At 43.3% G+C, this 23,488-nt stretch overlaps 1 protein-coding gene across 2 annotated transcripts in view; it reads right to left on the bottom strand.

The window, feature by feature from the left end:
• The window catches only part of vps41 (VPS41 subunit of HOPS complex), a 255,020-nt gene that overhangs the window by 54,657 nt on the left and 176,875 nt on the right, over nucleotides 1-23,488 (bottom strand). For both annotated transcript variants that reach the window (XM_041189684.1, XM_041189685.1), the window contains exons 12-17: nucleotides 20,058-20,187; nucleotides 17,780-17,895; nucleotides 17,605-17,661; nucleotides 15,818-15,879; nucleotides 15,654-15,735; nucleotides 8,295-8,387 (exon numbers count right to left, since the gene is read on the bottom strand). In XM_041189684.1, coding sequence (XP_041045618.1) covers nucleotides 8,295-8,387; nucleotides 15,654-15,735; nucleotides 15,818-15,879; nucleotides 17,605-17,661; nucleotides 17,780-17,895; nucleotides 20,058-20,187 — 540 coding nt within the window. The remainder of the gene's footprint in view (nucleotides 1-8,294; nucleotides 8,388-15,653; nucleotides 15,736-15,817; nucleotides 15,880-17,604; nucleotides 17,662-17,779; nucleotides 17,896-20,057; nucleotides 20,188-23,488) is intronic.

Below are 23,488 nucleotides of genomic sequence, written 5' to 3'. Positions count from 1 at the left end.
GATCATTAGCGTCGGGAAGGTCAACCCGTCTGAAACGTTCTTCTATCTTAATACCAAAAGCTTAACCCATTGTCGGGAATCTGAATTTTGGCCTCCCATGCGATTAAGTTCTCCCTCCTGCCTTTCTTCACGCTCCAAGTGGGGCTGGAAAATTCCACCCATAATTTCACTCTAGCTACTACTTGGACAAGAATATGGATTTCACGCAAATATCTAAATTCAACAAACTTTATTTGATTACAATGGTGCTTGACTGTGAATCTATTTTAACACTTCTAGGAGAAATCCTAAATCTAGTCATTGACCTGGAGAGAATATTCAGATTTATTTCTGATTAGAATTGAATTGTTGCTGCATTTTTTTTTGATCCAAACTATAGTGTAAAGTTTCATTTCAAGTTTATAATTTCTTAGGTTCCAGCACACGAGCTGGATCAACTAGCGAGAAAACCTCAATCATATTGAAATGATGCATCTATTACAGATCAGAAGCATTACATGTACACTGAATGGGAACAGTGCCTGTTAATCCAGTGAGGCACTCTTCTAAGTGAGTGATATGAAAGCATATAGATCATCTTCTTCAGGAAAACAAAGTACTTCAGTAGTTTTTAAAGGAATAGATTAGCCCAATATCTCCTAGCACACCGGTAAAATGATAGGTGCCACTCGTGGTTCAGTGGTAACACTTGAGCCAAAGTCAAAATATTGTGGATTCCAGTCCCATTCCAACAGTTTGAGCACATAATCTCGGTTGGCAGATTTCCTAAGGGGGTGCTACACAGTTGGCGGTGCCATTGGTCAGATGAGATGTAAAACTAAAATGCTTGCCCTCTCATGAAAATGTAAAAATTGCACAGTGTTAGTTGAAGAAGAGTTCTCCCCAGTGTCCTGACAAATATTTATCCCACAACTAACAATCACAAGATTATCTGGTTATTTAACTTATTGATATTTGGGGAACCTTGCTATGTGCAAACTGGCTGCTAAGTCTCCTATGTTACATCAGCGACTACACTTCAAAAGTATGTCATTAGTTGTGAAGTGTTTTGAGGCATGTTGATGTGCATAAAAGATTTTTTTGTTCTTAATAGTGTTACAAATAATTGACCTTTGTATTAATACAATCCCACCTGTTAGCCATCATTTTAACCAAAAATGAGTTTGATGTGAATGTTCCATGGCAATTTTACACATACCAAATATTTCGTAGTGAACAGAAAACCACCCAGAAATATACCTATTTCCCTATACAATTTTTCATCTTGCAAAAGCAATTTTCAGTCATGCATAAAGTATTCCTACACCAATTTTAAATGAAGCACAATTGAGAAAACATATTTAAGTGATTACAATTTTGGTGCTTTAAAAATGTCAAACAGCAGAATTCTTACACTAGCCCATCTTCCCTCCAAATTATTCATCTTCATGTCTTGTCTCTAAGAGTTTCCATCAGTAATGCACAAGTAGTTTCAACTGGTCACATATAATACATTGTAATGGCATCTCTTTCTGCCACACACCAACAGCTCTGGAGTTCCCCAAAGATATATCCTTGGCCTCTTCCTCATCTACATATTTTTCCTTGATTGCATCAACCAAGAATACAATGTCAAGTTTTCAATGTATGCTGATGATACCTGGTTATGTTTCCATAGAACCTCTCTCAATTGCTCCATTGTCTCTATGTTGTCAGGCTTGTCCGACATCCATTTTTGCCTGAGCTTCAATTAAGTGGCTACAGATAGGAAGAATGAAGCCATCAACTTCAATTCCCATCAATAACCCTGTATCTTTGTCACATACCCCATCCCATTCTCCAGCCACTGTTTCAGGTGAATTATTTTCAACCTTGGCAGCCTATTTGACCCAGAGTTGAGCTTCTGTCCCCATATCCTCTTCATCACAAAGACTGTCTGCTTCCACCTCCATAACATTAGCTGCATTCGCTTCTGCCTTCGCATATTGGCTACTGATATCCTCATCCAGGCCTTTTTCACCTCCAGATTCAACTACTGTAATGCTTGCCTGAATAGCTTCTCCCCCACCACACACTAACTTTAGCTCATCAAAAACTCTGCTGCCCGGCTCCTGTCCCACACCAAAGCTGCTCAGCCATCACCTCTACATTTTCTGACATTAATTGGCTCCAATTACTCCAACACTTTCAGTTTTAAAATTCTTATCCTTGTGTTTAAATGGCCTTGCACCATCCTATGTGTTCCTCCAGCCCTATGATCCCCCATGAACTCTCCATTCCTCTAATCCTGGCCTCTCATGCATACCTTTTCCTTTTGACTGTACTTCAGCCACCTGTGCCCTTTGATGTGCAATTCTCTCCCTAAACCACTCCACTTCTTCAACACACACCTTTTTGATCAAGCTTTTAGTCGCCCCCCTCCTAGTTTTGCCCTCTTTCACTCAATACCCATTTTTCACTGATTACGCCTTCGTGAAACACTGTGGGAAGCTTTTCTACATTAAAGGCGCTATATAAATGCAAGTTCTAATAATAATGTCTTGCTCACTTCTCTGTTATGACTGGGATGGGAGGAGTGTGCAAATGATCAAGCCCCACTACTCCACAGGCCGTACCATTAGTTTAAATGGCCAGTTGTGTACTTAATACTTCTAGTACCCAGGAGAGACTTTTGACTAGGCTTCTTTCAAAAAACTCAATGATTAATTTATTTTAAAACAAAACTTCTTTTAACAAGTTTCAAGTACTAGTTAACAGACAATTGTAATCAGGAAGTATAACTCTCCATCTCTTCCTAAAGAATTTTCCCAGTGCGTGCGCATGCACACACAGAGGACAGAATTTTCCCGTTGGCGTGCAGGGGCTGGCCCCGCACACACATACGTAAAATGACACGCAGTGATGTCGGGTGAGTGCCCCAACCTCACCGCGCGCCATCGCGATATTTCGTTAGACAGGCACGCGATGCTCTCCCGCCATTAATTAACGGGCCATTTAAGGTCCTTGACGCTCCAACTGACCATGACTTTTCAGCGCCCGTGCAATCTTTGGGTCGACGCATGGGCGTAATGGGCAGGCAGGTAGGACACATTTGTATAAACCTCATCCACGGGTGGGATAAGAGGGCTCAGTAGGGTGGTGAGTGTGCTCTAATATTGATGTTTCAAAATTTCTGATAATTGCTTGTGTGATCTGCAATACTTCAAAACATATACCAGTTGCTTGGTCTAGACTCACAACCTTCAGGTCAGCACTCTGTAGTGAGGAATCTTTTTTGGGCCTGCATGTTTCAGGAAGCTTTCCCTTAGCCTGGGAATGGGAGCTGAACTCTCCACTGGAGGCGCCTCCTTTGAGGAGGAAGGGAGGGCTAGAAGGGGGAGGAGGCCAGGAGTGCACATTCAGCCTCCAGGGGAGCCATCTTTGGGAGGACAGTCGCAGGCACAAGGGGTCCAGGGCCAAGAGGTAGTCCAAGGCAGAATGGGCTGCAGAAGACGCCACTATCCTGCTGCCAGGCGGCGAAGCAGCTACCTCAATATGTCTGAGGTGCAGTGCCAAAGGAGGCTCCATCTCTCAAGGGAGTCAGTCAACTATATCTGTCAGATGATTGGCCCTGAGATCTCCGCTAACTGTGTAGGTGGACACCCCATGCCAGTGGCTCTAAAGGTTACAGCTGCCCTCAACTTCTATGCCTCTGGCTCCTTCCAAGGCTCGGTAGGTAATCTTATGGTGTCTCCCGATCAGCTCTCCACACCTGTGTCAAGCAGGTTACAGATGCTCTGTTCAGGCATCCTTTGACCTTCATCCACTACCGTTGGGACGAGGCAGTCCAGACACAGCGAGTCAGAGGCTTTGCGGCCATTGCTGGCATCCCCCGCGTCCAGGGTGCTATAGATTGCACACATGTGGCCATCAAGGCGCCAGCAGGTGAGCCCGGTGCCTTCGTCAACAGGAAGGGCTTCCACTCCATGAACGTGCAGATAGTGTGAGATCACAGGATGCTGATTCTACAAGTCTGTGCAAGGTACCCAGGCAGCTCCCATGACACCTATATCCTCAGACACTCCCAGGTGCCGGGGCTCTTCAGTGGCTCATGACGCCTCTCCGCGATCCAAGAACAGAATCTGAGCAGTGGTACAATAGGAACCACACCTCCACAAGGGCTGTGGTGAAGAGAGCCATTGGTCTTTTCAAGATGTGCTTTCGATGCCTAGGCTACTTAGGGGGCACACTCCAGTACCCCCCAGATCACATGTCGCTGATAGTGGTTGCATGCTGCATTCTCCACAATCTTGCGTTGGAAAGGGGGATGCTGTGGACAACAAAGATGTAGACGCATTGGCTGCGAATGCACACAATGAATCCAGCAGTGAGTCTGGGGATGACCACACAGGGAAATGCTGAGAGTACATGCTGACCAGGGCATACTCCAGCAAGGTAGGGACAACCAGGAGGCTTTAATCCAACGAACCTCCAGCTGGCAAACCACATATGGACCTCCAGGAGAAGCCTGGGCTGTAGGCTCCATATTCGAGACACAAGTGCATAATTTGCCTGGGTTGGAACATTAAAGTCCTTGTTAATAAAGCTGACTGTCCCGCAAAGCACACATTGCATTATTGGAAACCATCCACCTACAGAACAAAAGAGGCAACCTCAGCCCTGGTGACATTTCTGAATTTATTTTTGCAAACAAAGAAACTTAATGAAACAAAATGAAAAAGGTATTAAAAATCACACCAACTCATAAAAACCTCATTGCGGGCCAACACAAAAGCACCAGTAATAAACTCGTGGTGTGCCTAAGGTGCCTTATGTTTACGTTTTTGGGTGCTACATCTTGGTGCTGAACCCTCACTGGGACTAGCATCTGAGACAGCCTGCTGACTCTGCTGTCCTGTTGGCCTCAATGACGTCGGCAGGCGTCCTCTGGCCTGTGGAGCCTCTGCTGGCCCCGCCTGGGAGGGAGCTGCCAGTTCCACAGCTGGCATCTCCCCAGTCGTCACAGCCTCATCAGATGCAACAGTCACTGGGAGAAGGGCGGAGGAGCCACCGCCCTCATCCGGAGCGCCCTGAAAGGAGCTCGCAGAGATGATAGGCAGCTGCTGCACCGACGTTAGGTTGCTTCGGACCTCCCTGTTCACCATAGATGGATGGGTACCAAGCTAGGAAACTTGGTGCCCAGACCATTTCCCACACTGACACTGACCAGCTGAGGTCAATGCTGATGTGAGGGCTTGCAGGTCCGAGTGCATCACCAGGAAGCCCTGATGGGTCTCCTGGAAGAGCCTCTTCACGAGAGTCGCCACTCTATCCATGGAGGACGCATGGCGCTTGAACATGAGGCTCATTGCTTCAGTGATAGTCTGTGTAGACTCCTCCACCACAGACACCAAGCCAAGCATTGCTTCATGTATCTCTACCAGATGCTGCCGCACATCCGGCTGCAGTTCCTGCGTTTGCTGCGTTGTGGATGACTCCAAAGGCACATCAGCAGGCACCAACTGAGCATGTGTCTGGTCCACTGCAGTCCTCCAACTGCTGGTGTCATGGGCACTCTGTCTCTGCCAGCTCCTTCAGCAACTGTGAAGTGCCCTTCCGCTGTGCCCCGATACACTAGCTGGTGTTTTAATTCCCACCGAGGTGCTAGTATCTGCACTGGTGCCTGCCTGGCAGAGATGGTGTGACACTGGTCAGACTTCAGGGCCCTCAGGTGTGAGAGGGGACCCCTGTTGCTCCTCCTCCTGGCCCTGCTCCGCTGATGCTGAAAGGAAGAACAAGGACATTGGATCAGTTAACATGGAGACAATGTCAATGTGCATCCCTGTCCCTCAGATCATTGTGCGCTCATTCTTCCATGGCCATGGTCAAGCTATGTTGCAAACTTCAATCACTGAACATTCAGCACTGCCATGGCTGCTGGGAGAACAATGGTGACCTCACTGCTGAGCAAACATACCTGCCTGTGGCACCCCAGCGTCACCAACACCAGTGGTATGGGTGCATGGTGCCTCTCCAAATTTAAGGCCTCTTGCTCGAAACGGCTGAGAATCGCTAAGTGTGCTGATCCACCGCCAGTCCTCATCTGCTTGGCGGCATTATGTGCATTCTTCTCCTGAAAAGGAGAGAAGAGCATTGATTGGTGCTAACTGTACCTGGACTCTCTTCGTGGATGGCCCACCCCAACCAGAGTGGGACATTGCAGGGCTCCAGAGCCTCCTCACCCCGCTGCTGCTGAACAGTCACACAAAGAAACTAGGCCTGTCCCCCCAGCCCATTCCACCCTCTTGGCCAAATGCTGGCCACATCACATCAGGCACCACACAGTCTAACCTTCCATAGCAAGGAAGCGCAAGCACGTGGAGCGCAGAGGACAGCAGATCGATCGCTGCCACACCACTTTGAAGCTCCCCTCCGAGCATGTCATCACCCTGACTTTGACATGTCCTGGAGTTCCAGCTCTGCACCTAGGTGCAGCTCCTCCAGGTTGCCCCCAAAACAGTCATGTGGGTCTCAGTGTACCACTTGCTGCTGGGACAGAACCCATCTCTTCACCAGCCTCTCAGGGTGACCTTGGCATGGGCAATATCTGCTGGCCCACCCAGCGAAGGACACTTGCCATCAATGATTCAATGAGTCACTACACTCAGACTTAGTGGGGGGAGGCCTGGGGGAAAGCCTACCTGCTGGGTTAAGTGACCAATACCGACATGGTACTCACTCTTCCTGAGCACAACAGGTCATTGAAGCACTTGCAACACTGGATCCAGGTGCACCGCACCATGTCGCGGGAGCTCACCACCTCCACAACCTCCTCCCAGGCACGTTTGGTCATGGGGGGGGCGGCCTCCTTCTCCTGCCCTGGGGTACCAGGACCTCCTGCCACGCTGCCACCTCCATGAGAGGGCAGCAAGGCAATCATCGGGAAAACGAGGGGCATGGTGCCCCCCTGCCCTACCCTCCTACCTGGCCTACTCACCAGCAGCGCTCTGGGAGGCCCTTCCACTGGCCATAATTTGTAGCCTTTGAAAGGCTGCAGCAACTTTTTTAAAACAGGCCGCCGGGTCAGCATTGGACCCGGTGGTCTTTGTAGACCCACCGTCACCTGCCCACTCCTGCTGTTCTTGGGAGTTGCGATTCACACTGGGTGGGCCTTAATTGGCCCGCCTGTGTAAAATGGTGGTGTGGACCCGATTGCAGGTGGCGATTGGGTACGCACCCACCACCGCCCGCTTGCCCCCCCACCGCGCCAGCCAGAAATTTCAGCCCATAGAGACAAACAAAGAGTATCTCTGCAGAGAAGGGCTTTGGAGGATGGACGTTATAAAATAAAGGATAAAGTCCGCAGAAACTTGATGCTGTCGACCTGGAGTTCCCTTGTGTGAAGACGGGTCGCTGGCCCTGGTGGGTGTCTGGAAGTTCTCACCAACTGGTCTCAGCTTTGCAGGTCCAAATGCAGACTAGTTACACTCAGATGAGGGTTCTCTGGTTACAGGTTGATAGCCACACACAATTTTAGGTAAAGGTAAAAGAAGGAACCAGCTAGGGTAGCCTTCCTTCCTCAACTTGTTCTCCAACAAAATTGCCTTCAAAACAAGCAGGAACACAAGTTTTTTTCCTTTTACCCATGTGATTGGCAGCCAGTTACCAGCCTTTTCAGTTTTTTCTCTCCATCAATTAAAGTGCTAGCAGTTCAAAACAAAACAACCAGATCTTACTCAGGTGATTTCTCGGAAGAGGCCTGCTTGCTATCAGTTCCAATGTGAACTTATGACCTTCCATTAAAAAAAAAATCCCAGGTTAGCATCCAAATGTCCAGATCATGCCATGTCCTTCCATTTTGTAAAAGAAAAATTCAGTCTTGAGTGATAGGATTCTAACACCTCCTTGTCACATATACCACAAATATAGTCCTGATTGCATCTCCATGTCACTTATAACACATGTATGGCTCAAATCATTCCTCATCACATAAACAAAGCTCTGATCATACGTTCTGTCACTTATAATTCATGTATTCCTCTATTCACCCCACATAGATAATAATCATTGTCACAGATAATAATCACATTGCCCTGGGTATTATTTTGAAAATCAAATGCATTTGTACCTGTTATGGGGCTATGGATGCTGTAACAAGCTATGTGGACTGTCATATTCCCAAACTGCTGAACAACTACAGTCTGACAAAATATACCCAACCCAATTGAGAGTGAGTGGAGTCAGGGACTTAAAATAACCTCAGGAATTGGCAATTAAATGCTCAATCGCTTCAGTTACTGAACCAGCACCATCATAGGAATTAAAAACCACCATACCTCGTAATCACTCTCCAAGAACTCATACAAGATCATTTCATATATAGCAGGCCTCAGGCGTAGGTCACCTCTGGGTAAGTACTGACTAATTGCCTAAAAGGAACAAGTTAACTTGGTATAAGTACATAGATCATTGTGTAAGAATTTTGACAACAGCTGATAAAAAAAAACAATTAATCCCTTTCTTTTATTTTGTACCCAAGCTCTTTGAAACTGAAATGTATCTGGCTGTTTTGCACAGAGTTTTACACCCAACACAGGAGAAATTGCAGCACCAGTATACTCAGAAAGGAGGCCGCCAGAGCTGATTGTTATAAAGCTATAAGAGACGAAGACCATTCAGAGCAGGAAACATTCCTTTGGACTCAGTGCTCACTCCATCCAAGGAAATCAAGCTCTCTTGCCTCCTACTAGATGTGATTGCACCAGAGCTGTGAAGCCAAAAATCTTTTTTTTTTGTGTCTAGTCATACTTGACAGTCCTCATGTAAGGTGGCTGTAAATCTTATAACTTCTGTCTTAAGGTTTAGATGAAAGGACTGTGTTTGTTTGTGGTTCCATCTTGGGGACACAGGATGCATTAGATCTCAATTTAAAATTCTTTCCAAAGCACAGAACAATGTTTCTTCTTTCTGGCCATAACAGTACTACTCGGGTTTGTAGTATAGTTTGCAGTTAAAAAAGCTATGAACAAATAGCTATCTAAAACCGTAAAGTGCTTTTGTTGGAGATCCTCCAATTATTTGTCTTTGTTTCATGGATGTAAACCCCTCAAACTATTCAAGGGGCATTGGTTAATTGCCACACCACTAATTTTGAACGCATTTTGCACAGGAAGAATGTTCACAAGCATTACATTAGCAGATTTAACAGTTATTAACACTAATTCCTCAAATGTTTTGGATTCACTGGTGGTAAGGTAGACTTTCTAAAGATCACATCTAAAATCTGGGTACAGCATGACATTAATGATGATTATTGTTAAAGGAACTTAGAGACAACTCAGAGAATGTTTTTTGCATGAACAGCTGAGGTGCCTGTCAATAAATAGCCCTGTTTTACATGCCCTGACAATTTGGATTGTAGTACATTTCTAAATTAGCCTTCTCAGCACCAAGTTTGGATCACCAGAGTGACATGCTTATCTTTAATACATCGATGCTGGATTGAATTAATCCTTGCTGTTCATTTTGGTCAGTGTTTATGCAGATAGAGATGGTCACCTTTTGAACAGAGGTGGCTGCTTTTCTTGTTTTATCCAGTTAATTCTAAGTTTGAAAATTGCTTAAGAATCTGTTTGGCAATAGTTCTTTTTCTCTCTCTAGCTTTCTTTCCCTCTCTACACATTTTTTCTGGGAGTTGTATATACCTTGGGTTTGTGCAAATACCCCAATTAGACAGTGGCTTCAATTTGACAGCTGTGTTTTCACTTGGTGATTCATGCCTCACAAGTGAGCTTGAGCTGACACTGGTAGCAGGGGCAGCTTTTATCTTTATCCTTTCAGGGGGTGTGAGCATTCCTGGCAAGGCCAGCATTTGCTGTTTCATCCTAACTGTCCTTGAGGAAGTGGTGGTGAGCCACCTTCTTAAACCGCTGAAGTCCATCAGGAGTCGGGAGGAAGGGAGTTCCAGGACATTGATTCAGCCAGTGAAGGAACAGCAATATAGTTCCAAGTCAGGATGGTGTATGGCTTGGAGAGGAACCTGCAGGTGGTGGTGGTCCCATGCATCTGCTGCTTTTGCCCTTCTTAGGCATTGGTGAGACCGCACCATAAGTACTGTGAACAGTTTTGGTCCCCTTACTTGAGGAAGGATGTAGTTGCATTGGAGGCGGTTCAGAGGAGGTTGATTGATTCCAGATATGCGGGGCTTGTCTCATCAGGAGAGATTGAGCAGTTTAGGCCTATACTCACTAGAGTTTAGAAGGATGAGAGGAGATCTAATTGAGGTATATAAGATGCTAAAGGGGATAGACAAAATAGACGTGGAGCAGATGTTTCCCCTGTGGGGCATTCTAGAACGAGAGGCCATAGTTTTAGGCTAAGGGGTGGTAGATTTAAATCAGAGATGTGGACGAATTACTTTTCTCAAAGGGTCGTGAATCTGTGGAATTCACTACCTCAGAGTGCAGTGGATGCTGGGACACTGAATAAATTTGAGGAGGAGATAGACAGGTTTTTAATTGGTAACTGGTTGAAAGATTATGGGGAGAGGGCAGGAAATTGGAGTTGAGGCCGAAACGAGATCAGCTTTGATCATATTAATGCTGGGGCAGGCTCGAGGGCTGAATTACCTACTCCTGCTCCTAGCTCTTATGTTAAGTAAAGGTCATGGGTTTGGAAGGTGCTGTTGCAGGAACTCACTGAGTCTCCTTCAATGCATCTTACAGACGATACACACTGTTGCCACTGTACTCCAGTGGCGGAGGGAGCGAATATTTAATACAAACATATGAGTTAGGAGCAGGAGTAGGCCACCCTGCCCTTCGAGCTTGCTCTGCTATTCAATAAGGTCACAGCTGATCTGACTATAACCTCCTGCCTACCCCAGATATCCTTTCACTCCCTTATTTATCAAGAATCTATCTACCTCTGCCTTGAAAACAGTCAAAGGCTCTGCTTCCACAGTCTTTTGAGGAAGGGAGTTCCAAAGGCTCATGACCATCTGAGAGAAAAACATTTCTTCTCGTCTTTGTCTTAAATTGGTGACCCCTTATTTTTAAACAGTGACCCCTAGTTCTAGATTCTCCCAGAGGAGGAAACATCCTCTCCACATCCACCCTGTCAAGACCTCTCAGGATCATATAATTTTCAATCAAGTCGCCTCTTACTCTTCTAAACTCCAGCAGGTACAAGCCTCGCCTGTCCAACCTTTCCTCATAAGACAACCTGCCCATTCCTGGTATTAGTCTGGTAAACCTTCTCTGAACTGCTTCTAAAGTATTTACATCCTTCCTTAAATAAGGTGACCAATACTGTACACAGTACCCAGATCTAGTCTCACCAGTGTCCTGTACAACTGAAGCATAAACTCCCTACTATTACATTCAATTCCCTCACAATAAACAATGACATTCTACAAGCTTTCCTAATTACCTGCTGTACCTGCATTTGAGCCTTTTGTGATTCATGCACTAGGACACACAGGTCCCTCTGATTCTCAAAGCTTTAAAATCTCTCACCATTTAGATAATATGTTTCTTTTTTATTCTTCCTGCCAAAATGGAAAATTTCATTTTCCCACAATATACTCCATTTACCAGACCTTTGCCTACTCACTTAACCTATTTATGTCTCCTTGTAGCCTAAGTCCTCTTCGCAATTTACTTTCCTACCTACCTTTGTATCATCAGCAAATTTAGCAACCATACATTCTGTCCCTTCATTCAAATCATTTATATAGATTATAAAAAGTTGAAGCCCCAGAACTGATCCCAGTAGCACACCACTCGTTATATCCCGTCAACCAGAAAAAGATCCATTAATGGCTACCCTGTTTCCTGTTAGCTAGCCAATCTTCTATCCATGCAAATACCTACACCATGAGCTTTTATTTTCCACAATAACCTTTGATGTGGCACCTTATCAAATGCCTTCTGGAAATCTAAGTGCATCCACTCCTTTATCCACAGCATGTAACTCCTTCAAAGAACTCCAATAAATTGGTCAAACATGATTTTTCCTTTACGAAGCCATGTTGACTCTGCCTGATTGACTTGAATTTTTCTAAGCGCCTTGCCATAACATCTTTACATTTTCCCTATGACAGACGTTAAGCTAACTGGTTCCTAGTTTCCTGCTTCCTGTCTCCCTCCCTTTTTGAATAAAGGAGTTACATTTGCTATTTCCCAATCTAATGGTGTCTTACCCGAATCCAGGGAGTTTTGGAAAATTAAAACCAACCCATCAACTATCTCACTAGCCACTTCTTTTAAGACCCTAGGATGAAGTCCATTAGGACCAGGGATTTGTTAGCCTGCAGCTCCAACAATTTGCTCAGCACCACTTCCCTGGTGACTATAATTTTCCAGAGTTCCTTCCTCCCTTCCAATTGCTGATTTACAGCTATTTCTCGGATGTCACTTGCCTGTGGGAACTGAGAGATGAAAGGTAAAGGTGCTAGATGCATGCATTTGTAATGAGAAGCCATGGTAAAATGGGTTTATAAGTAAATAGATTAGGTTTACAAATTTGCATTAAGAGATAGATTTTCAGCTGTTAAGTTTCAAAGGGGAGTAAGGGGCTTTTATAACTTGCAAAGCTTTCATAAGTCAACAAGGGAAGGTTATTAAATTGTATTCGACCTGAAAGGGGAGGCAATAGGAAAACATGAAATATTTATATTTTGGAAAAGTGGAATTTAAAGACATGCTGAGGACAAGGGAATCGAAGATGAAAGGGAAAGAAGATATTTAAAAAAATATGTTTGAGTTGTGCTGAGTTGTGTTGGCTGTGTGGGGGAGGCATCCTGAGACCAGCTCAGTGTTGAGAGAAGTTGTGAAATCTGAAGCAGCCATCCAGAAACCAGGAAAGTTTTTGTTTCAGAAAGCAATCTTGTTCCCGCATATTCTTTGATTTCCAAAGCAGAGTGGAAGTGAGTGAGAAGTCATTTGATATACCTTTACTAAAGTGACAGCAGTTATGTCTTGGGTAATATTACTGGACTTTTACAGCTATAAATCTATAAGAGAGTGTTGCCAAGAAGGCGTTTACTTTTATGTTCTGATCAAGTGGGTTCTTTTGGGGAGGTTTTGTCAGACTATTTTAACTGTATAATTGTAATTTTAATCCTATATGCTTAAGTTTTCTTTTCTTCTTGTTAATAAATCTTTTAATTTTTAAAATCCCAGAAGTGTTACTGGAATTCTATGCTTCTGGGATCAGTAGGTTTTTTCTCATTTTCAGAATGCAAAAAAAAGGTTATGATTAGTAAGGCAAGTTTCCTTCTGGGATTTGGCTTGCTCAGCAAACAACATCGACTGCGGTTATAACATATAAGCCCTGTTTGCTTTTTGCAGCAGAATGCAGAGTAACATTAGAAGGGATCTGGCTATAACATCTCGCCTTCTACCAAGCCACAAGACTTAAAGTTTTAAAGCCTCCTTGAAAGTCTGTTTCCAAAAGATCCAGAGTTGCCTGAAAAAAAGGAAACTGGTTCTCTGGCTATAAGCGTATCAAGGCTGTCTACTCTGCTTGCTGTGCATCTCTCATTCCGGAGAAACTCCACAAAATCTGGGCTCATCCAAACTTCAGTTCCTGAGTGGAAAGCCCCAATATTGGACTCTTACAAACGTGTGAACTGTTAACTATTCTGTTTGGTTTTAACATTCGTAGAAGTGAAATTCCTTTCTTTTACTATATCTTCTTTGTGTGTATGCGGTGTGTGTAAAGTAGCGGTAAACTTTTCTGGAAAAAATGCTCATGAATAAATAATGCTCCTGGTTTTAAAAATCCATGAAAGTCTGCTGCTTGTGACTCTGTAAAAACTGACTACACACAAATGGGGGTTTGGACCTCAGCCTTATATAAATTAAATCACACAGATTACAGAGAGCAGGGTAGAAGAATTAGGGGGCTTCAGTCTGTCTCCCCTATCTGTAACACTTGCCACTGATCAGCTTAAGCCTACGCACTAACCTGACTCAGAACCATATTGCTATTCCTTTACTGTTGTTGGGTCAAAAGCCATACAGCCTGTTCCACTTTGAGGTGCCTCAATACAACTGCAATACTCTTGATATTCACAATATACATTCCATATCAGGCATATAGTCCAAAGGCAACATATTTCAAATGAAATATTACAGAAGGTGAAACAGAATTCAACTTTTCTCCAGACAGCATGTTGCACTCTCAGGCGTCTCAATACATTTTCAATATTCTTCACATTTGCAATATGTATTCCATGTCAGGCATACAACCGTGCGGTTTTACATTGTTTCCCCTCAGTGTACTATGGCTGAACGGCCTTAGAAGGCGATCTTTTCCCATTGCACCTGTGGCAGGTGCCCCAAGCTTTACTACATCCCTCAGTACATACCTTTCCTATTTCTCATTTACATGCTGCCTCTCAGTGGGTTCATCTGAAAACATGGCGTCCGTTTCCACATTTGCATTGACAACATCCAACTTCACAGCACCACAACCTTTCTCAACCCTTTCACTGGGTCTAAATTGCCTGATGTTCAGTACTGATGAACAGAAATTTCCTCCAAATAAACATTGGGAAGACCAAAGTCATGGTTTTTCAGTCCCGGTGACTAACTTTGTTCCCTATCAAGCTGCTCTATCCCTCTGCCTGGCAACTGTCTGATGTTGAACCAGATTGTTTGCAACCTCGGTGTTATACTTGTCCCAGAGATGAGCTTCCAAACACATATCTGTGTTTTGCCTTGTTGCATCCTCTCTTAATTATATTAAGGCCCCTGTAAAAGGTCCCGCTTCTCTCCAAGTTTTAGATCTGCAGAAGCAACCCGAAGCATTGATCTACCTTTACTATTTTGCAGATACTTTGCCAGCATTTACCATCTTTTAGCTCAGCAATACATGCTGAATGTGTCCTTTCAGTCATTTTCGGATTTGAAGGGAGTCTTACAAACTCCTCAATTGGAAAATATATCAGAACATCGTGGATGAAAAATAACAGCGGAGTACTTTAATTTTTAAGGCTTGTACACGTTTATTTGCTGCTGGGATTTCTGGTCTCATTTGTAGACTATATCAGAGAGTGGGGCGATGCCTTACCACTGTTCTATTAATAAAGTTACTTTTAATGGGCCCCAAATTACCACAAATGTATCTCTGTGGAGTTTCTTCATTGATTATCTTTTCCTCCCCCTGCACGCAATGAAGAAGGTTCCTGTGCCCAGGATTTCTTACAACGTAAGCTGCTTTTGTATCAGAGCCAGGCATGAGGAGAGTAAGCTGTCCATGTGGTGTCCAGTGCACAATAGTGACTTCACGACTTAATGTCCACAATTAGCAGCGTGCATTTGTGAGAAGGGTAAAAAATGTAAAAGTTCTACATTCATCTAGCTGCTGACTGCTGAAGATACAAACTACAGGAATCAACTATGGAACATCAATACAAAAGCAGTTTAAGGTTTAATTCTCAGTAACTCAGTGAATTAAACCTGCATCCTGCTGCTTGGTTGCATTTCACTTCACTGCACCACCAAGCTCCAACTTTTAAATTTGGTTTTATGTTGACACAAAAAGAAACTCAAAAAGGCAAATTATATAAAACCTGAAATTTTCCAAGGAAATGGATTTTAGAGGTTTGCTACTCATTTACAGAAGTTTCTTACAATGAGCCATTACCACTCTATTAGGCATCACAACGCCACATACGCTGTACTTACTTTAAGTTGCCCTATCTTTTTAAATCGGTACACTTCATTTTCCCAGAGATCCATGTTTTTGCCAAGAATCTTCTGACATTTTCTAGAAGACAACGGTGCAAACATTAAAAAAACCATGAAATTTCCTTCAAGGCAATCTTTAAAAATATGTTAACATGCATTACCTTGCAGCTCCATGATAGTCTCCTTTGTCCACCAGGTAGTTTACATAGGCTCTGCCAATATCCTACAAAATGAAAGGCCATCAAAACAGATATTTAATTCTATACTGACATATTTCAATGTGACACATTATTATCTATTGTTGACCAGATACTTGAATATCATTTAGAATGCACCGCCTACTCGCTCACAATTACCTTCAAGTTTCCATCTTCTGATACTCTTTAGCTGTGGCCTATTGAATGACAGTGGTCACAATGGGTTGGGGGAGGGGGGTCAAATCACCTGCGTTCTCTGCTCCTCTCCCATTTACATTGGAAAAGGAGTAGGCTATTCGAGTAGCCCCTCAAGCCTGTTCAGCCATTTCATTAGAATTTGACTGCTGTGTACCTCAGAGCTAATTTCTAGCCTTTGATCCATATCCTTTCCTTATAAACATCTGTAAACCTCTGCCTTGAAAACTTCAGCTAACATAGCTTCCACAGCGTTCTTGGGGAGAGAACTCCAGGTTTCCACTGCCCTTAGTATTAAATGGGGGTATTAAATGGGGGCTTTCACCCCCGAATGGCCCATAAAATCTCTGTTCATAATGTGAAATTCCACTGAACGATAAAGCTCAGCTTTGTGCCAAATACATCAAATATTGTGACAAATTCCAGTTGTAGCCCAAGTAAACTGTAATGCCTTCTCTTTTAACTCGTAAGCTGTTACCTCTGGTGTCTCCCAGCTCCCATACCTCTATCTCTGGTATTCCCCAAGGATCTATCCTTGCCCTCCTCCTATTTCTCATCTGTATGCTGCCATTCAGCAACATCTTCCAAAAATGCAGGAGTTTCCACATGTATGCTGGAAACACCAAACTCTACTTCATCATTAACTCCTTCAACTCTGGCCTCCTTCTGTGCTGTAAAGATTCTGTGATTCAAATTGTTTGTCCAACATCCAATACTGGATGAGCAGAACTTTTCTCCAACTAAATATTGGGAAGAACCAAGGCACTGTTTTCTGTTCCCACCACAAACTTTGCTTGCCACCCACCGAATCTATCCCTATCCTGGAAAATGTCTGAGGATGAATCAGGCTGTTCACAATCTTGGTGTCATACTGGACCCCTCGAGATGAACTTCCAACCACATATCTGTACTATCAATAAGACTGCCTATTTCCACTCCCATAACATCTGTCGACTCCTCCCCTGCCTCAGCTCATCTGGTACCGAACTCCTCAGCCTTGCCTTTGGTACCTCTAAATTTCCGTGCTCCAATATCGGCCTTCTACATTCTATCCTTAATAAACTTAAGGTTATCCAAAATTCTGTAGCCTATGTCCTAACTCACGTCAAGCCCCACTCCTGTGCCTACTGACCTACATTGATGCATTGCATTATCCGGAGCCAAATTTAAAATTCTCAACCATGGCCTTGCCCCTCCCTATCTCTGAAATCTCATCCAGCCCCACAACCTTTTGAGATATCTGTGCTGCTCTAATTACGGCCACTTGAGCACCCCCAATTTAAACTGCTAAGTTGGTGGCTGTGCTTTTAACTGCCAAAGCCCTAAACACTGGAATATCTCCCCCTAAGACTTTTTACCTCACTCTTTCCTCCTTTAAGACACTCCTTAAAATCTACCCCTTTGACCGAGTTTTTGATAATTTTCCCTAATATCTTTTGATTTGGCTTGCTCTCAAATTTTGCTTTATAATATTCTTATGAAGCACCTTAGGATATTTAACTACTTTAAAAGTATAAATGCAAGTGTTGTTATTTAGTACCACATGCTTGAGTTACCAGTATATTATGTCTTTTTATATTCTTCTGGCTAATTTCAGCTGCCATCATAGCTTCCTAAAACACAAAAAGAAAAAAGAAAAATTGACTAGCCATTTCAGAATCCAGCATTAAAAAACAGCTTTTGTCATCATTTTGATACATAGGAATAAAAGTAAAGGAAAAGAAAACCTACTTCATACTTCTTTTTTCCAAGTAGCCATTCAATATGGTCATCTTGGTCCCGTTCCTTTGCCACAACAATGTCCCTTGGGCTGATGATATAAAACAGCGATTCGCCGTCAGAGTGTTCTGTATGACAGAAAGGGTGTTTTCTTTTAAATTAAACCAAACGCATTTATACAAACTGCTTTGCAAATTAAATTTTAATTTTGAAGTAGTAAACGATCACTGAAAATTTGCAGCAAGTGTATATCCAAATGGGCAACAATTCTGCATCTATCATAGCAGCAATTGGGAAAATATCCTGCACAAAATTCATGTCAAGATTACAGTAGCAAAAAATGTCATTATGAAAAACATAGATCAAATCAATTACTGTTAAATGAATGATGCTGATTTGTTTGAAATATTATCAAAAAGCCACTGAATGAATAAGTAACAAATAGGTAGGAAAATTACAATGAAGAGGCAGCAAACAACTGCATTAAACAACAAGCAAACAAATGGTATCACTGAAGTAATTCCAAAAATCTGAAAATATTTTCGGTCACTGTCTATTATTGTTAGGATTGTATCATAACAACATGTAAAAATAATTCATGGAAAACTTATTTCAATTGATTCATAAAATAGAACTCATGGGTCTTTTTGTAGCACAATCTTTTTCGTTCAGTGCTGACACTCTTGTCTGACTCATAAGATTGTGATTGCAAAAACCCCATTAGAGACTTCAGTACAGCACTTCAGGTGCTGTCTTTTGGGTGAGTTGTTTAACTGCAAACCTCTTTGTCCTCTCCTGTCCAGACCTTTTCTGGACGTAGATCATCATATGACATTACTTGAAGATCAACGACGTTGATCCTGTCCAATATTAATCTCTTAGCTAAACATTAGTAAACAGGATTATCTGGTCATTTACTTGATCGTTATTTGTTGGAACTAATGGTGTGCAACTTTGCTGCTCTTTTTCCTGTATTACAATAGTGACTAACTTCAATATTACTTAATTAGCTGAAAGGGGCTTTGAGTTATTCTGAGGTTGTGAAAGAGGCTATAGAAATACAAGCTTTTTCTTTCCATAGATGAGAGATTTATAGGAATGTGAGTCACTTGTCAAGTTTGCTTTAAACTGAATTGAAATCTGATGATTTTGTTATTGTTGTGGATTAAAATCCTGACTTTTACTGGATTTGTGTCATTAGATTTACCAAAAACTGCAGATATAATTTTATTGTTAAAGTCACATTTTGGGGAAAGGATCAAAAAAATGCACAAAATCTGAAGTGTAAAAAAAGGTGTTATGAATGTATATTTCTAAATATAATTTGAAATTCACTGTACTCTTATCCTTGAGGAAGAATCATATGGGCTAAATTTGTGGGATCACACGCCCAGTCGCGAGTCTGACCGTTCGGGAATTTGAGCTCCCTGAGATTCCTGGAAAATTGTTGGGAAGTGTGTACCTAATCCCAGAGTTGCACTCTTGATGGCTGAGGATCCCAGACAGTAGCAGAAATTTGCAAAATTACTCCATGAAGGTCTGATTAAGAGAAGCACAAGGCAATAACATAAACATAGTATGTTCTAACTTTGCACTAACGTTTTTAGAAATTAAACTAAACTACTTTCTTTGCTAATCTCCCCTTCCAGGGCTGACACTTAACTTCCAGCCACTTGAAAAATTGTCATTTAAGGATGTGGGAGTCTGCACAGTGAGTGTTGGTAGGCTATTTAAACAGAGTGCATCATAGCCAAGCTTGATCCTGTCCTCAAGTAATGCCAGCACTTCTGTACTTTCCAGTGGCGAGCATTAGGTAGAAATCAGGAGTGGGAAGCCTACAGACCAAGACCACAATACCAATTGTAGTCTCCCAAACACAACCTGAGGTTAGCAAACCTTTAGGCTATATGATTCAGTGCTACAAGAGGCACTGAGCTGGAGAGATCTAAATTGAGTTGCACTTGACCTGGCTATGTGACTGTTCTCAAATTGAACTGTGGTAGGCAATAGGATGGATGATTGGTAAATATTCTGCAATTTTACTCCCTTATCAAATGCTATAGCAGAATTTTATAGAGCTTGTTGGTTTGGGTAAGACTGATGGCTACTTTCAAACTGATCTATAATTCAATGCAATGTTCAAATAATAAGGTTGATTTGTTCATTTTGGTGCCTGAGTGTATGAAACAAAATCAGTTTTCATAGACTGTGTTAAAACCTACACACCTGTTTTCCTATGTCCCATACAGCAAAGCTTATTTTCAACAGTTAATTACGGTCTATTTCTCACCTAAGCTGTAGTCTCTGCATTCATTTTCTTGGAAACCTCTTACAGATAGAGCATCAGAAGATATCTCCTCATATGAATCAGGCAAGTGGTGAATGATGTCAAGTCGAGGTCTTGCACAGTGTTCTTTATCCTATTGCACAAAGAAAGAGTATCTTATTTCTTGTTCATGTAAATGCAGAAAAAAAACACTGCCCTCCATCTTTTGATTTCTTCTCTCAACATATCTCCCATCAATGTTAACCACTGTTTGATTCATTGTGCTTCCATGATGCACAATGGAACCTTCTGGTCCATTTTTATTTAAAAGTTTCCCTCATAATTTAACTAAAAGCAACAAACTTGCCCCCTGTTTCAAGATGGATTCCAAATGACAGTGGAAACTGGGCTATTATCTCCGGTCTTCTGATGCATAAGTCCATGCCAGGATTCAGCCCTGACACATGATCATCACTGATTCTTTTTAACCATATTTAAAAGCCACTCATGTAGACACACTGACATTAACAACAAATGTCCGGAATCATCTGTTCCTGTTGGCGGCGGCTATCATGGCGAGCGTGAGTGGACAATATGGCAAGACGACCAAAAATTGGTTTTACGGCGTTATGAAACTAGTTTGCGGTTGCCCACTCTGCCCATCAATGGAGGGTCACGTTTCCCACCGTTCGAAGTCAGGAACTTAATTTTAACGCATTTGCATCTCATTATTGTGGCTGCACACCACATCCCCCCACATCAAATTTACCTCCCACGTCAACATGGCTTTAGAATGGTCTGATTTCTGACTGCCTTTAAAAGGCATGCACCTAGCGAGCTGAACTTTGAGAGGAACTCAGAGGTCAGTGCACACAACTCTTATGCAGCGCTCACAAGGATCGCCCGTAGGACATCAAGGAACAGGCGCTGCGCATTTGGGGGGAGCACAGGCTAGTCGCTTATTCCCGGCTGGCTTTCAGTGCTGTGCTGGGGCTAGGGCTCCAGTGTGGGTGAGGCTGGTGGGAGGACAAGACAGCACAGACTGAAGGAAGTACGGAAGCACATGTCGGGCGTGGGGGGTGTGGAGAAAGAGGGTGAGGAAAGTAGCTGTGCGCTTGGAAAATCAAAAGTGAGCATTCTTCCACAGCTGAGGCCATTCAGCAGCAGCTCCATAAACAAAGCAAAATACTGCAGATGCTGGAAATCTGAAACAAAATCAGAAAATGCTGGAAAAACTCAGGTCTGGCAGCATCTGTGGAGAGAGAAAAACAGAGTTAATGTTTCGAGTCCGTACGACCCTTCTTCAGAGCTGAAGAGAAGTGGAGATGTAATGAAATTTATGCTGTTTAAGGGGGGTGGGGCAGGTGGAGCTGGATAGAAGGCCAGCGATAGGTGGGGACAAAGGAGAGACTGAAAAAGATGTCATGAACTAAAGGACAAAGGGGGTGTTAATTGTAGTGCTTAGTGCTAAAAAAAAAGGTGCTGATAATGGTACAAAGGTAAGAAAGCAGAATGTGATAATAGCAGAACAAAGGTGACATTGTGTGAAAGAACAACATGGAACAAGTAACAGATAGCCCTGTAGGGGATGGGGTGGGAAAAAAATAGAAAATGGGATAGGAGGGGGGATAAAACTGCAGATAAATGAATAAAAATAAAAATGAGTGGATAAAAAAAATGTAGAAAAAAAGGGATTAGAAAAAGGGGGTGAGGATGGAGGAGAGAGTTCATCGTTTGAAGTTGTTGAACTCAATGTTAAGCCCAGAAAGCTGTAAAGTGCCGAATCGGAAGATGAGGTGCTGTTCCTCCAGTTTGCACTGGGCTTCACTGGAACATTGCAGTAGGCCAAGGATGGACATGTGGGCATGAGTGGGATGGTGTATTGAAATGGCAAGTGACCAGAAGGTCTGGGTCATGCTTGCAGACAGACCGGAGGCGTTTCACATGTCCATCCTTGGCCTACTGCATTGTTCCAGTGAAGCCCAATGCAAACTGGAGGAACAGCACCTCATCTTCCGATTAGGCACTTTACAGCTTTCTGGGCTTAACATTGAGTTCAACAACTTCAGATGATGAACACTCTCCCCTCCATCCTCACCATTTTCTAATCCCTTTTTTCTACATTTATTTTTATTTTTTATCCACTTATTTTTACTTATATTCATTTATCTGCGGTTTTATTCCCCTTTTTATTCCCCACTTCCTACCCTTTCTTTTCCCTACCACCGCCTCCTCTCCCATCCCATCCCTTACAAGGCCATCTTTTACTTGTTCCATGTTGTTCTTTAACACAATGTCACCCTTGTTCTGCTATTATCACATTCTGCTTTCTTGCCTTTATGCCACTATCAGCACCTTTTCTTTTAGCACTGACCACTACAAATAACACCACTTTGTCCTTTAGTTCAGGACATCTTTGTCAATCCCTCCTTTGACCCCACCTATCGCTGGCCTTCTATCCAGCTCCGCCTACCCCACCCCCGCTCCCCTTAAACAGTATAAATGTAATCACATTTTCACTTTTCTTCAGCTCTGAATAAGGGTCATACGGACTCAAAACGTTAACTCTGTTTCTCTCTCCACAGATACTGCCAGGCCAGCTCCATCAACATGTTTGGAGTCGGGCCTCTGAAGCATTCCTGCCCACAAAAGCAATGCAAAAGCATGAATATGCTACCAAACGCTCCAGAACTTATCATCTCTCGGGAACAGATTGCGCGTTTTAGGGGCTGAAGAACAACTGGACAATTGGGCAAGTTACACAATCTCCTTGCGAAAAGTGGCCATGGCGCAGTCAAAGTGGAGGTGCTCAGAGCCCGTTGCGATGTCTTTATTAAGGTTTGGACTAGAATTCCTCACGGCTTAAGCTAACAGTGCAGCCTTGCAACGTGAGTTAGGAGAATGCCTGCGCCTGAGCTGACAGCACACCTGCATTCCAGTGGCTGAAGACGCCGCCAATCGGTCATGGAGTGGGATCGGTTTCGGAAAGCCATGAAGCGCACAAAACATTGGCCATCCAAGTGGTGGCCAGCACTCTCCAGCAGGCGTGAAAGACCTTGAGACTCAACCAAGAGCAGTCCTTAGGGTGCATATGCAAACCCATGCGCCTCTCTCTTTGATCCTGCAAGAGGAGAGCATCAGGATCACGGAGCCTGGTGATTTAGTGGTATGCCTCATGGCTTACAGGAGGAAGAGAAGAGTGCAACGGAGGCACCTGGGTCACCAATGGGAGAAGCATCACCCTCAAAATGAAGGTGTGGCAGGGCTTCCTGCGCATGCAGCCGAAGATCCACAGCAAGCCGTTGCTCATAGGCGCCTCGCTAGACCCAAGATCTATAGACAACACTTGTCATTCCTGCAGATGACTAAAAACCAGTGTCGCTAAAAACTGCACAACTAGGGAACTGGTCAGTTACATATGCCACCTGCTGCAGAATTTGGCGCCACCGGGACAT

Source organism: Carcharodon carcharias, chromosome 6, assembly GCF_017639515.1.
Source record: "Carcharodon carcharias isolate sCarCar2 chromosome 6, sCarCar2.pri, whole genome shotgun sequence".
Classification (NCBI taxonomy): Eukaryota; Metazoa; Chordata; class Chondrichthyes; order Lamniformes; family Lamnidae; genus Carcharodon; species Carcharodon carcharias.
This window is presented reverse-complemented; position numbering and strand designations above follow the sequence as displayed.